Raw genomic sequence first — 13,407 nt, 5'->3', positions numbered from 1 at the left:
CCAATACCCTCTACAGTGAGCTGAATGTCAAGAACAAATAAGCTTGAAGCATTACTATCCATGTCCTCACTGTGACATTTGTGTTTTTTTCCACTATATGGGCATCAGGGACATCATTTTCATATGCTTTATTTTGCAGCTGACAATGAATCATACAATGAATCAAAGGAAATAATATACATCTCAAGGAAAATGTTAAGATGATGAGGCGCATGCAAAATGAGACTCTCTTCTTTATCTGCTTTGTTTTTTCACTTCCTTCCCTCGGTACAGCCAGATGGCAAAGCTCCAGTTCTGCAGTCCTCTTCATACACTCATCATTTTTGATGGGCATCCTGCTGCCGAGTTTCAAGGAGGCCATGTGTTTACGAAATGACACTTGTGACAAAAGAAAACTTCTATTTAGCAAGCTGATTCTCGGGTGGGGTGCAAGGGGCAGCAGCATGTGTGTGTGTGTGTGTGTGTGTGTGTGTGTGTGTGTGTGTGTGTGTGTGTGTGTGTGTGTGTGTGTGTGTGTGTGTGTGTGTGTGTGTGTGTGTGTGTGTGTGTGTGTATGTGTGTGTGAGAGTGTGTTTGTGTGTGTGAAACTGTGTGTATGGTGTATAACAGGGATTGCGGGAATAGACAGTATATATTGTGCTTACATAGGAGCAAGGCAGTGGGAGAAAGGTTGCATGTAGTGTGTGTTTGTGTGTTTGTGTGTGTGAGAGTGTGTGTGTGTGTGTGTGTGTGTGTGTGTGTGTGTGTGTGTGTGTGTGTGTGTGTGTGTGTGTGTGTGTGTGTGTGTGTGTGTGTGTGTGTGTGTGTGTGTGTGTGTGTGTGTGTGTGTGTGTGTGTGTGTGTATGTGTGTGTTTGTGCTCGTACCAGTAACATCCATACTGTCTCTGTTTCACACTGTGGGCATGTTGGATGCCTTCTGTCTTTTAACCACATCCTGTTCCTTTCTGTGAGTTTTTTTCTTTCTTTTTTTTTTTACTATGTTACAATACATTTCATTTTCATTTTTGTGCATGTGCCATTCCAATACAGACATTTTTTTTTTCACATTGATATCATAAATATCATACATAGTGGGGTCTCCTCCGCTGATGGATTCAAACATTCAGGACAAACTTTTGTTTAGAAAACTCATCTGTTGTACATTTGCAACTGAAACAGGTTTTTATGTTGTTTATTTGTTCTCAATATGCTATCATCTTATCCTAATATTGTCTTTGTCTTCAATGGTGAGGAATTCCCATCAAAGTTTTCCCCTTCTGTTAATACTTTAGGGAATTTTCAAACGTCGGGATGTATGGCTGTAATGCCCCAAGATTTGTTCTCCCTGAAAGAAATGATAGAGTAAGAATATATTAACTACAGAGCAACCTGGCTTTACGGGGTCTGCATTTACTCTTAATTCATTTTAGATTTACCAATATGTTATGCATAAATATAAACTGCATATGTATATAGATATATATATCAATATATGCTTTGCAGCATTCCTTTGATTTAAATTTTAAAGCCATGTTCATGCATTAAAAAGCAATTTCATATTTTTGACTGCAGGGTTTAGATGCAAATCCATGGGGCATTACGTTAAAACCATAAACATCATAAAATAGGAAATAGAAATTAAAAATGGAAGCAAAAATGAGGAACGACGTTTAACTGGTCATTATTAACTGAATGCTGTCTCGTTTGTTGATGTGAGAAACGAAAATTGTATTCAAGAAAGAACACAAAAATGGCAAGTGTAATGAAAAATAAAACCCATTTAAAGCAAAGTATTTTTTTATTCACACAAATTTAATAAGATATATAACAACCGTTTGGTCCATAAATATTTAAGGGGAAATAGTTTCTATACACCATCTTTATCAAGAAACAGGGAAACATGGACAATCTTGATAGAACACTTACTGTACTCAACTATTAACACGAAGATCAATATATAAGGTTCTTGGAGATTACCCAACTATATCTGAAAGAGTGCACAAATGCTTTCTGTGACATCGCTGCCCCCTTTTTAACAGGATACACCATAAAAAGATCTTCGAAAATAAGATGCAAAACAGTACAAAACTAGTGAGGCGTCAAAAGGATGTGAATCAGTTAACAAAGAACACATATATCCTGAATTTCACAAACTTTCTCCCAAGTTATAGCATAAGGCACATAGTAGAACTGAGTTAGGCATCTACTTCATTAAGTAGATCTAGAGTACCACTTTGTTCTACAATAGAACAAATTGTGACGCTCACAATGAAATGTATCAACTCCATTGAAGATTTGCTCTCTCTTTCTTTTATCTCTATCTTTCAGCCAGAAGAAACATGTTTTTGGTCTGTTCAGTGGCAAGTGTCATTAAAGAAAGTATAAATATGGCCAAAAAGGAGAACACATGGACAATGATTTCCCACTGGCTGCCTCTTACGACTCCACCTATCTGAGGTCATTTTAATGTTCATGTCAGCTCTACAAATCTAGTCTGCAACGTTGCAACCACTTAGTTTCTCACCCCTACTCCTTTTCCCTTTTAAAATCCCATCATTACCCTGAGCAACATGATAAAAACTATAATGCACTTTTCACCGGGCAGTATATTGTCACTGTGCAATTGAGTTTATCTGTGGATCTATGGATATGTTTACTAGTATCCATTTGACTACGGTTAATCTATGAGGCCAACATATCTGAAAAAAGTGCTCTGTCATGAAAACAATCAATTTTAACAATGCCCATAAACTGCTCTCCAATCCAAATTTCTCTTGCTGATCTCTAATTATTAAGCCATTTCTGTTAATGTGACTGCATTAAATGTTGAACAGTTACCACTGTACAGATTGTGGGATTTGCTTCTTGCTCTGTATCACAGTAAAGTTTTGAATCAAGACAAAATGTATGTTGTGGTTTCAGCATCTACCTGCCATATAAGCTGCAATGGTTAGGTGCTTATAGGAAATCCAATTTAGATGTTTAACATGTAGCTCTGTGAGATATCCCAATGTATGATTCCATCCAACTCAGTCTAAAGACTGAAACATTCGGAAATAATTAAAGCCTGTTTTCTGGAGTTACCCATATACAGAACATTCTACAAGTTTATTTCCCAAATTATTCCAAAACAGAAAAAAAATCTTTAAATTGGATAGTGCGAACACAGTGCATACATATACAGGTTTCCGAGGGCAAAATAGTCATATTATTTTAAAATTACCAATTAACCATAAATTAGGAAGGGCTCATTTTATCATAATTCAAAACAAATGTACAAATAAAGTCAAATCAAGTAAAAAAGAATTGTAGTTTTCCAAACAAGCTTAGAGTTAAATATTTTTTTCCAGTGAACTGTGGAATCCATGACAATTTACTAATGCTTTCAACTTCAAAATGTCCCGTCCAGAATCCTTCTCTGCATACTGTAAGTCAACTACAGACACGGCTGCCATGCGGTTTCAAATGCTACACATTAAAATGATTCTCTTGTGTTTTAATGTGGTCGCTGCTGTTCTTGCTCTTGTTGTTCTTGTTTGTGTACACAGTACAGCACTTTCTGTTCCAAGGAGCTGTCTCTGGTTGATTTAAAGTTGTCACTTAAAAAAATAAAATGTAAATTGAGGAAAGAAAATAAAAAAATAAAAAACAAAAACAAACAAAACAAAAACAAAAAAAATCAGATAAAATAAAAATCAGTCTGCTAGAGATAGCTTGTTAGAAAAGGTTTGTCAAGGTAGTTTGCGAAGGGCTCCCCGAATCATGGCTGTCCAAACTAGAGGTGACGGAGGTCACTACAGTGATAGAGGGGTTTGTCAGGTCTGTTAGTGTGGCCGCGCTGGAGGGGGGGGTCATGGCCCCACTGTCGGATGAGGGTGGAGGGAGTGAGGTGCCATCAGCCTTATCAACACCTCCATTCTCCTGTCGCAAAACGTTCCTTCTGAATTTGGCTCTTGCGTTTTGGAACCAAACCTGCAAACCAATCCCAATGTGGCTTTTACTTTTTGTGTTTAAGTAGGAATTATTTTTTTTAAAAGAAAGTATCAAATCATTTCTCTCCATGAATATACAGTAGTTTACATTACATGTTATCACAGCTATTACTGTATCAAGTTGCCTTCTGTATATCAATCTTTATATGGCAATTTCCATACATTATTTTGAGATTTAGGGGTAGATAACAATGAACCAGTATCCCAAAAGTATCCTATTATTTTAAATATTTTATCTGTGAGTTTTTTTCAGTTCCACAGATAAAAAGGACATGTGCACTCCCGTAATAAATAATATTATCTACACTTTAACAATTAGCTTTCTACACTTAGGAACTACTTTACTCCTTTCTTTCTCAAAAAATAACATTTAAAGATCTATAGAAAACAAACCCCTGGATATACATCTAATGACTAAATGGACCAATCAAACAAACAAAAACAAAAAGATGACTTCAGTGATAATTTTGGTGTGAAATGAGAGGGACATGGAGGAGGAGTGGGGTGCAGACACAAATATGGGGTGATCAGATCAATAAGAAGAATGGCTCTCGGCTTACCTGTAGAACTCTCTTAGTGAGGCCTGTTTTCTGGGCCAGCTGCTTTAAATCCTTGGCATCTGGGTTGTGGTTGATGGCAAAGTAGGATTTCATTGTCCGCAGCTGATGGTGCTTGAAGGAGGTCCGCATGCGTTTGGTCTTCTGTGATGGAGGGTAGGACTGCTGGTCCCGGTCCAAGTGATCGGTGTCATTCTCGTTACAGCCTGAGAGGGCAGAGAGCAGAGCACAAAGAGCGGCTGAATGACCGAAAGGACTGAAAAAACTGCAAATGCAATTAAACTTAGTTTTCTTCAAATTTCTTTTTACTCCTCTCAAGGATTTTCTTGAGACAAGTGACTTACTTGTAATAAATCAGATGACTCCAGTATCAAGATAATGCTATTCAAAGCCAGTAACTTCTTAAACTAATTATTTGCAGCAATGATTAATTAAAATGTTATACTAAATGTTTTACAGCCAAATATTTAATAAAACAATTTTTTGCATGTCAATTTTAGCAGAGAAAGAAATGACAGACAGAATCAAGGCTATCACATATTATGTAGACTGTTATTTTATCAATTTCCACTGATTTACTATGTTATACCTTTTATACTGTATGTCATTAAATGAGAGTTGAGCACATTAAGCGTAATAAGAATATGTGAATCAGCGACAGTCAAAACACTGATTGAACGGGTGGAAATGAAATTAATTTACATATGTAATAATTAGATATTTCAATTATTGTGGTTTTATCATAAACTGCATTTGTAGATTTAAACAAAGCAAATAGATCTATTCTAAACATACACTGGGACAGGACTAAATAATTTCTGCTGGTGTTTGCAAAGACTAATAGCTCTAATGGGCTTCATTTGTCAATATGTGTAAAAGATGGTGATGTGCAAAAAACGGATACACTAAATTAAATGCATGAACGGCTAAACAGTGCTGGTGGAACATTTATCACTGCATTAAGAAAAAAATTCTTAACACACAACTTTAGTGAAATATTGTTTTATAAAAGCAATCTCTGCAAAATGTCAAACTGTTGCAACAGTGAAAATCCCAGCGCCACATACATACTTGTAAGTTAAATTAGTGACTGTAAATATACAGTGACAACTGATTCTTTATTGATTTTTTTATTATACTGTAGAATCTAGTTTTCATGTAAGCGCAGGTGTTATAAGATCTCACCTCTTACTTGACTGCAGATGCAGAGGAAAACTAGCCAAGAATAAGCATAGGATTTCTAAATTATATAGTAGGTTATATTGATTTCCTTGTCTTCTTTTAACTGAAATGCTGACCAGTTGTTTTTCTCTGGCTGAAAAAATCTCAAATGAATTATTCCAACACTTAATCGTGAGGATGCAGTGCAAACACTTTCCCACACATCAATTACTGGGTCATGGGAAACAACAGATCAGTTTAAATAAAGGAGGTACAGATTTACTGTTCTGCATGGTGATATGTTATAGTCCATGTTATAACAGCGTGAATGATGTTTTTTGTTATATGAGACTTCTTCCTCTGACATCTATACACACCATTAATATGACAATCACTGACATCTATGTTCTTCTGTTTCAGCCTTCACTGGATTGTGTTTCACTTGATATTACCCACTAGGGGTCTCTATATCCAAACAAGACCAAACTTTACTGAGTGGCTTGGAATACACAGTAGACCCACACCTTTCCCTGGTGGAAACAAACATGAATGTGCTCGCTGCAGAAGAAACAAAACCTCAAACAAAACCTCATCCTATTTGTCATGAATACAAGTCTCCTGATCCACTGAACGATATGTTAACCTATCTAACAGTGTGAGACTAAAATGTGTGTGTGTGTGTGTGTGTGTGTGTGTGTGTGTGTGTGTGTGTGTGTGTGTGTGTGTGTGTGTGTGTGTGTGTGTGTGTGTGTGTGTGTGTGTGTGATATCATATCTCAGCACCGAAAAAAAAGAGCAAAGACAAAATAAAGACTAAATTTTGCAGTTGTTCCAGATCTAAATGAATCCCTTTTTTTTCATTACATTTTATTATATCCAAGTTAGTGTCTAATTTGAATCTTATATAGTGGTCATCAATTCATCACATAATTATAACATTTACAACATTTAAAAAACAAACTAAAAAAAAAAGGTATTTCACTTCAGCATAAAAAAGCCAATATGCTTCTTTCTAAATCTGATTACATTCTATTATATTCTATTTTATTTTATTTTATTTTATTTTATTTTATTTTATTTTATTTTATTTTATTTTATTCTATTCTATTCTATTCTATTCCCACCCATTTAAATATCCCTAATGAAAAATATAATATTCCCACTGGGACATTACTGTGTCTGTGGAGCTTAATAATGAGTTCACAGGGACATTATCTCACTGTATTTTACGTCTTTTTCCATTACAATGGGATTTTCTTTCGTGCATTTTTTTTTTTACCTGTTGTGGTTGATGTTTTAAAGCTTTTCTGTGATTAGCATGTCGTCCTACTAAAGAAAAAGCACAGGACTACTATCGCTATTTCCTATTAAATCAACCATGAGAACTTTAGAATTTGCATAATCTCTTGGAATTGTGTTTACGGATAACAAACCAAAGCCTTTTCAACCGGAGCGCAGAGTGTACAGTGTTGTGTTTTCAGCCCCTGGCCTCTCCCTGCAGCAGGCCCCTCTGCACGGCGCTGCTGTGTCCCTGAGAACTGTGCTGACCGCCGCACAGGAGGCCAGGGATTCCAACGTCACCTCCAATTAACGAAGAACAATTAACGCGCAGATTACCCTTATTCTTCCCTATTCAGCAGGAACAGAGGAAACTTGGCGCACAATGACAAACTTTCTCAACCGCACACTAATTCGCAGAAAGCGACAACAAAATGGGGACGCTGCAGGGGGGTGGTGGGGGTCGGGTTATAACATTCAGCGATTCAATGCAAGATCTGAGATGAAACCTATTTAACAGTAGCTTAATGTAGACTGCGATGTTTTTTCTCCCCCCAACAAAAGTCAAAGACATACAAAACATTATTTTTACCCGTCAACATTTTTACGCAACCTTCCAAAACTTCATTCACGCCCTAACACACATTATATACACACGTATTTTGACCCAAAAAAAGCCCTTATGATAAAAGTCGATGCGCAGGTTGACGGCGAGGTCAGATTTCGATCATTCTCGGTGCAACACACGCCAGAGTTCCAAGTACAGAAACGGTGCGTAAAAGACGCGTGTACAGAAAGGTGCTGATCAATTAGCCCACGGCTGCAGGCGCCGTTATCCGCACACAATGTTCACCTATATTTGCATAGCCTACAGGACAGATGTATTCATTTTTAGAAGTGTAAGGTAGAGCTACAACTGTTACAACTGGAGCATTTAAGAACTGGATTAAAAAGCGAGAGTCTTTGTGCGTAAAGGAAACAAAACCTACCCAGAAATAAAGATGAAAAAATGATTTATATTAATATATTGTGAAATTGTTTCTTCATTTACTTATTCGTGTATTTTATTTAGACTTCATTTTCCTTTTTTTAAAGAAATAACTAAATACGAAAACACTTTGGTCTGCAAAGTCTGAGTCATGTAGATTTAAGTGAAGACCACAATATAGCAAATAGAATAAAGTTTGGCCATTCAGTCTCTTTCAGAGACATTTAGCCTACGTAAGAAGTAGTTCAATGTTAATATTCACTGTCATTTCGCTGTGTTTTACTTTAGGTTTCACCGTCCCACTGTTGGGCCTGTCTACACAGTATTTGGACAGACAGTTTCACGCTATAGGCCAATTCTGCACTTAATTTAACCATGGCCCTACCTTGAAGACTGTGTAACTTGCTTTCTGGTGTGTGTTTACGTGCTTGTCCATGCTTGACGTGAGGCCCTGCTCTGAACATGTTGTCTCACCTGTGTTATAGCTGGGTATATCTATTCCCATGGCCGGGCTCTTCCTCTTGCGCGGCCTTCCCTTCTGTGCCGTGCCGGTGCCGTTGAAGTAGGGGAGGGTGAGGCCGCCGCCCTTAGCTGCCAGCTCGGCGAAGTTAAGCTGGGGATGGTAGTCCGGTCCCTGCACCAGGGTCTCGAAGTGGAGCCGGCAGTACACCAGACTGTCCTTCATGCCGAAGTGGTCGCCTGTGGTCAGCGTCTTGTTGCAAGTGGTGCACGTGAAGCAGCTCAGGTGGTACACGGAGTCGCGCGCTCGCATCACCATCTCAGAGGCCGATATCCCGAGGTGGCAGCGTGCGCACCTCTGCACGGAGAACCTTCTGGAACAGACAAATCGTCAAAACACCTCGACCAGATGGGACAAACACAAAGACACAAGCTCCGGGCAAGTTTAGCTAAACATAACCTGCACTGTCAGGCTCAAAAGTGGACCAAAGCATATCCCTTTGAGGGCTGTGTGTATCTGACACCGATTTACTGTATGTGGCCCCTATATACAGGGCCATACATTGGTGTTGCAACATGAACTAAAAACCACATCTGGACTTCAACTGAGTTACGGCTTTTTCAATGGGCAACATTTTTGCTTTGTGTAAAATATTTTCTATGTCAGGGTGTTTTCTCTGTTAAAAGTTCAGCTAGATCCTCTGTGACAAAATCTTTTTTCATGGGTTATTTTAATATTCTAGTGCATTAAAGGCTGCATTATGTTTTGGCCTATGCATTGTTGCCTACCCCGTGTTACAATCAGGAGGAACAACTATGACTCATAACAGCATTTTTCATTAGTTATTTTCCATATAGCTACTGAGCATACTGACAAAAGACAGTGAAACAGATATAAATATACAGCACTGTGCTCTTTTGTTTCAAATAGGGTGACACATACAGATTCAGACAATGATGTTTACACTCAGAGCTTTAGACACTATTAGCTACATCTGAACTACATATGAATAAAAATACAATTTCACATCAGGACCTATTCCAATTCAACACTATTCAGGGCCCTTTGGAGATTGTTTTCGATACAATTATATTGTATTAACTTAAAATTTAGGCCTAATAGGTGCTAAAACTTCTCAGCATAATTCAAGGTGAACAACCACAGCCTGTTGAATCAAGGCTAACGATGGCTCTTCAAAGTTTTTTTCCTTAAAAAGAAAAAGGTAATAATAAGAAGAAATAATTGTTTATTTAAGAGTTTATTCATATGAATCCAGCAGCGTCTACAATAAATGGGCCGCTGCTTGCATGGCTGGGTGTACGCGCGTGCATGTGTGCGTGCCATATTGACAGAAAGCGAGGGTCTACTTTTCTTTCTTTCTTTCTTTCTTTTTGAGACTGTGGGATAAATGTATATAAAGTGCTTAACCTTCATTTTTCTTACCTGTAGTAATCCTCCTTGCAATAGATACTCCCATCCTTGGCAAAACATGTTAGCTCCGATTCCAGCGCTAGTTTACATTCACAGCATTTGAGACACCGCAGGTGCCACTGTTTGTCCACGGCCAGGAGGTAGTATCTATCCGAAATCTTGCCGCCACAGCCGGCACACAGAGCAGGCTTCTCCGGGCTCATAGAAGGCATGGTCTGGATCAGAGAGACAGAGGAAAGTTGATGGCCACTACTTTCTTTAACAGACTGGTAGGAAAATCTTATACATCTTAAATGATTTAAAAAAGAGTAACAACAGAATTATAGTAGCTTTTTTTTTAAATGTCCATAATATATTTAAATTCTCTCTGTATTTAAAGTACTGCACGGCCTTTTGAAGACAAAATTGAGCTCGATGTTAGTAAATGCAGGCTTGGTGTGACAACAGGCCCCAGCGAAGGAAGAAAGACCATTTATGAAACCACAGATTTGGTGAAATTAAGTGAATATCGAGAAGTTTGAATAAAATGTACATTTCTAACCGAACATTTCATTAGTTTAATCGTTGTTTTCTTTGTGGGCAAAATTCAAAACAAATTCACCTTAACAGTTTGGGACAGAGACATACAAAATATGAATTATTTTCAGTTAAAAGCAAACGGCACAAATATAATAATATTAATAAACATAGCCTAATCATAATAAATCACCATGTTTTTGTCATGAGTTATTTCTAGATATGTAACTGCTACAACGTAAATTGCTAAATTAGTTGTCAGCAGACAAAATAATACAGGCCAAATAAGCTAAAGCATTATTAATGATGACAAGGGTAAAACTGTGCATCTTAAATGTGTTTACAGAGAACTGCACATGAAGTTGTGGCCAGTTAATGTGTTTAGTCATTCTTTTGTGCAGATAAAGAGGGAGCTATTAGGACATTTAAACTATCCATGTGAAATGCATAAACCAAGAGAAAATGAATTGTGGATACAGATTTAGATTTTTTTTTTAAAAATCAGAACTGAACATAAATACGTAGATTCATATTTCTATTTTCTATCTCCTTCCTACTCCAAAAACAGCTGCACGTTCCCCTGCACGTCGGCGGTGCAACAGTCGTGGTTAACGTAGCAACGGTGGTGTAAGAAAGAGTTTTATGTGAATTCAAACACAGGTCGATCTAGCTCTTACCGACTCTCTCCCGTTGAGCTGCATGCCCTTCGCCAGGCGTGACTCCGTTTTCGACCTTCTCTCCATCTCCTCCATGATCCCTTGGATGTGATCCCCGGAGATCCCGTGGAAAAGCATGGCTCCCGGTCCTGGACGCAACGTGCAACTGCCTGCCTCTGTCTTGCAGCCCACAACTTCCATATACTGTACTGTACTGCAGCGCTGCGCCCCGCTCTCTCAGCGCATCCAAATGGGCTCTGAGGCTCTGAGAGAGGCACAGAAAAACAACACAACCCCAAAAAGATTCAGATCACCTCCTCGCCACAGTGCAAAGGCAACTGGAAGAAAAGAAAGGAAACCCCGAAGAAACTACAACATGGGTGGGACAGGAGGAATGGTGGTGGTGGTGGTGGTGGTGCACCAGCTTTTTCCTTCTTCCGTGAATGTCTCTCCTCCAGGAAAAATATATAGTCCAACTGATGCGACAAACCGGTGTGGAAGTGGTAGTGGTGATGGGGAGGGAGGAGGAGGGGAGGGGGGCAACAATGTGAACACTCGCCAAAAATAATAACACAAAGTTTTTGTTGTTTCTTTTTTGGTGATCTCTCTCTCTCTCTCTCTCTCTCTCTCTCTCTCAGTCTCTCTCTCCCAATTTCCCAGTCAGGGGTTCCTTGGTGCTTGGAGGTCAGGTTGGGACTGCCTGGATTTGAGAACCGTGTCCTATTTGTGAAGAGAGCAAAGCCTGCCCAGTCTGAATAATTTGGTAGGAGGAGTTCCCCCACTCTCTCTCTCTCTCTCCACTCTCTCCCTCTGTCTCTCTCTCGCTCTCGCTCTCCATCGCCACTGATTTCTATTCAGCAACAAAGAGCTGTCACTCTTCCCTCAAAAACTCCCGATTCTGGCTGCGCGAAGGACCACTTCTTTATGGTATTGACATTTTCATTACTTTTATTTCCCCCATTTAGAGGAGAGGAAGCTGCAGTGTAGTCATAAGTTGCATAAAGTGAAATGGACTTTTTCATATGTAAATATTTCATTTATTTAACATGCCTGAAACAAATAACATGCATATAAAGTATCTTTTTAAAAGGTGTTATTAAAGGGATTAGAAATAGAAATAAATTAGTATAGATGACGTGTTCTTTGAATATAGTTTTTTTTTTTATTTATCATGATTTTTATTATGAAACTACATTATTTAAAAAAACAACAACATAGGTTTAGAGGTTTAATTTGTCCTTAATCAGGTAGTTTGGTTGTCCCAAAATAACATTATAACAGTGTGTGTTTGTGTAAGTGTTGTTTGGGGCGGGGCAGTGATCAGTGATAGGCTGGAGGGCGGGGACAGATTGCATTTAACAATTTGAAAGAACGGGAATTTTTTTTTAAACACGAATGAATGAGATTTTTGTTAAAATAAAAAATAAATAAAATCTTAACGCCATGACAGCCTCTTCACTTAAATAAGATAACCACAAACCAATTTGTTTTTTTCTAAGCACTTAGTGTTTGATAATTTGACGAGGCGACGAAGCAAACTCCTCTTTTAGGCGAGTGTTTTCAGTACGGGATCAATGTCGCTCTCTATTAAACGCTCATTTAAAACAGGAATTATTCAGTGGCGAGCATTCATTAACACGGCTCTTGTCTTTTCTCTATCTACTGAAATAGGCCAGAAACGTGTTAACCTACAGGAGAGTTTCTATTATGATAAGAGAAAGAGGATTGTAATTGTGAACATATTTAATTTATCTTACAGGATATGCAACAAGAAGCTTGTAGATAGAAGAAAAAAAAAATCTATCTCCAGTGAGTGGTCAGCACAGGGAAATCCCTCACAGTTACTGCATATTTTCAGAACATGTTTCACAAATCTTATTTATAATTTAAGTGATATAATCTATACAGTCGACTGTGAAGCTGCACTAGAAAGATCAGTGTCAGTTTTTAAAAGGGTGTGAAATCTGTGTAGCGCAATTTAAAAACAAAATAGCCAGACTGGATGGTTTTTACCGTCCTGTAGCATATACAGGCCAAATATGGTGACAACAAACCAAAATGAAGCAGCTCAAGGTCTGTATTTTGACAAAAACAGCACAGGCCTGTACAGCTGAAATCTTGGCTAACGAGGCAAGGTCGATGACTTCATATTTTTGCCATAAAACCATACACACTGGCTGACTCGGCTTTGGTCCCATTAATAGATTTACTGAGGCTCAGGGGGGGTTTGCAGGTGTGGATGCTTCATCTCAAGACGTGTTACATTATCATGTGCACCCCTTCTCCCGCCCCCACCCACAGAGACACACACACACACACACACACACACACACACACCATGAAGTTGTGTTGGCTTTAATTGGAGGCCCCTGGATAACAGCGCTATAAG

The 13,407-nt window shown here is 38.4% G+C and overlaps 1 protein-coding gene across 3 annotated transcripts; it reads right to left on the bottom strand.

The window, feature by feature from the left end:
- Positions 1-269: 269 nt before the first annotated feature.
- lhx9 (LIM homeobox 9) lies at positions 270-11,674 on the bottom strand. 3 transcript variants are annotated; one of them, XM_062423874.1, is made up of 5 exons: positions 11,040-11,674; positions 9,859-10,061; positions 8,430-8,788; positions 4,533-4,735; positions 270-1,325 (listed from the first exon to the last, which is right to left on the bottom strand). In XM_062423874.1, exons 1-5 carry the CDS (start codon positions 11,217-11,219, stop codon positions 1,269-1,271), a joined length of 1,002 nt encoding a protein of 333 aa, XP_062279858.1. In that variant the 5' UTR covers positions 11,220-11,674; the 3' UTR covers positions 270-1,268. The 3 variants fall into 3 exon arrangements, with proteins under 3 accessions (XP_062279858.1, XP_062279856.1, XP_062279857.1); XM_062423872.1 differs by lacking the exon at positions 270-1,325 and adding an exon at positions 1,727-3,952; XM_062423873.1 differs by lacking the exon at positions 270-1,325 and adding an exon at positions 1,727-3,952 and having other exon boundaries at positions 8,430-8,785.
- Positions 11,675-13,407: the final 1,733 nt, after the last annotated feature.

Source organism: Scomber scombrus, chromosome 8 (genome assembly GCF_963691925.1).
Source record: "Scomber scombrus chromosome 8, fScoSco1.1, whole genome shotgun sequence".
Taxonomy (NCBI): Eukaryota; Metazoa; Chordata; class Actinopteri; order Scombriformes; family Scombridae; genus Scomber; species Scomber scombrus.
Note: the sequence above shows the minus strand (reverse complement) of the source record. Positions and strands in the feature narration are given on the sequence as shown.

Excerpts from the sequence above, each read along its gene's own strand:
- lhx9 (XM_062423872.1), bottom strand. The coding sequence starts at position 11,219 with ATGGAAGTTGTGGGCTGCAAGACAGAGGCAGGCAGTTGCACGTTGCGT. Across the intron at positions 10,062-11,039 it reads AGCTCAACGGGAGAGAGTCG|ACCATGCCTTCTATGAGCCC; the intron begins GTAAGAGCTAGA and ends TCTCTGATCCAG. Across the intron at positions 3,953-4,532 it reads TCACTAAGAGAGTTCTACAG|GTTTGGTTCCAAAACGCAAG; the intron begins GTAAGCCGAGAG and ends ATTGGTTTGCAG.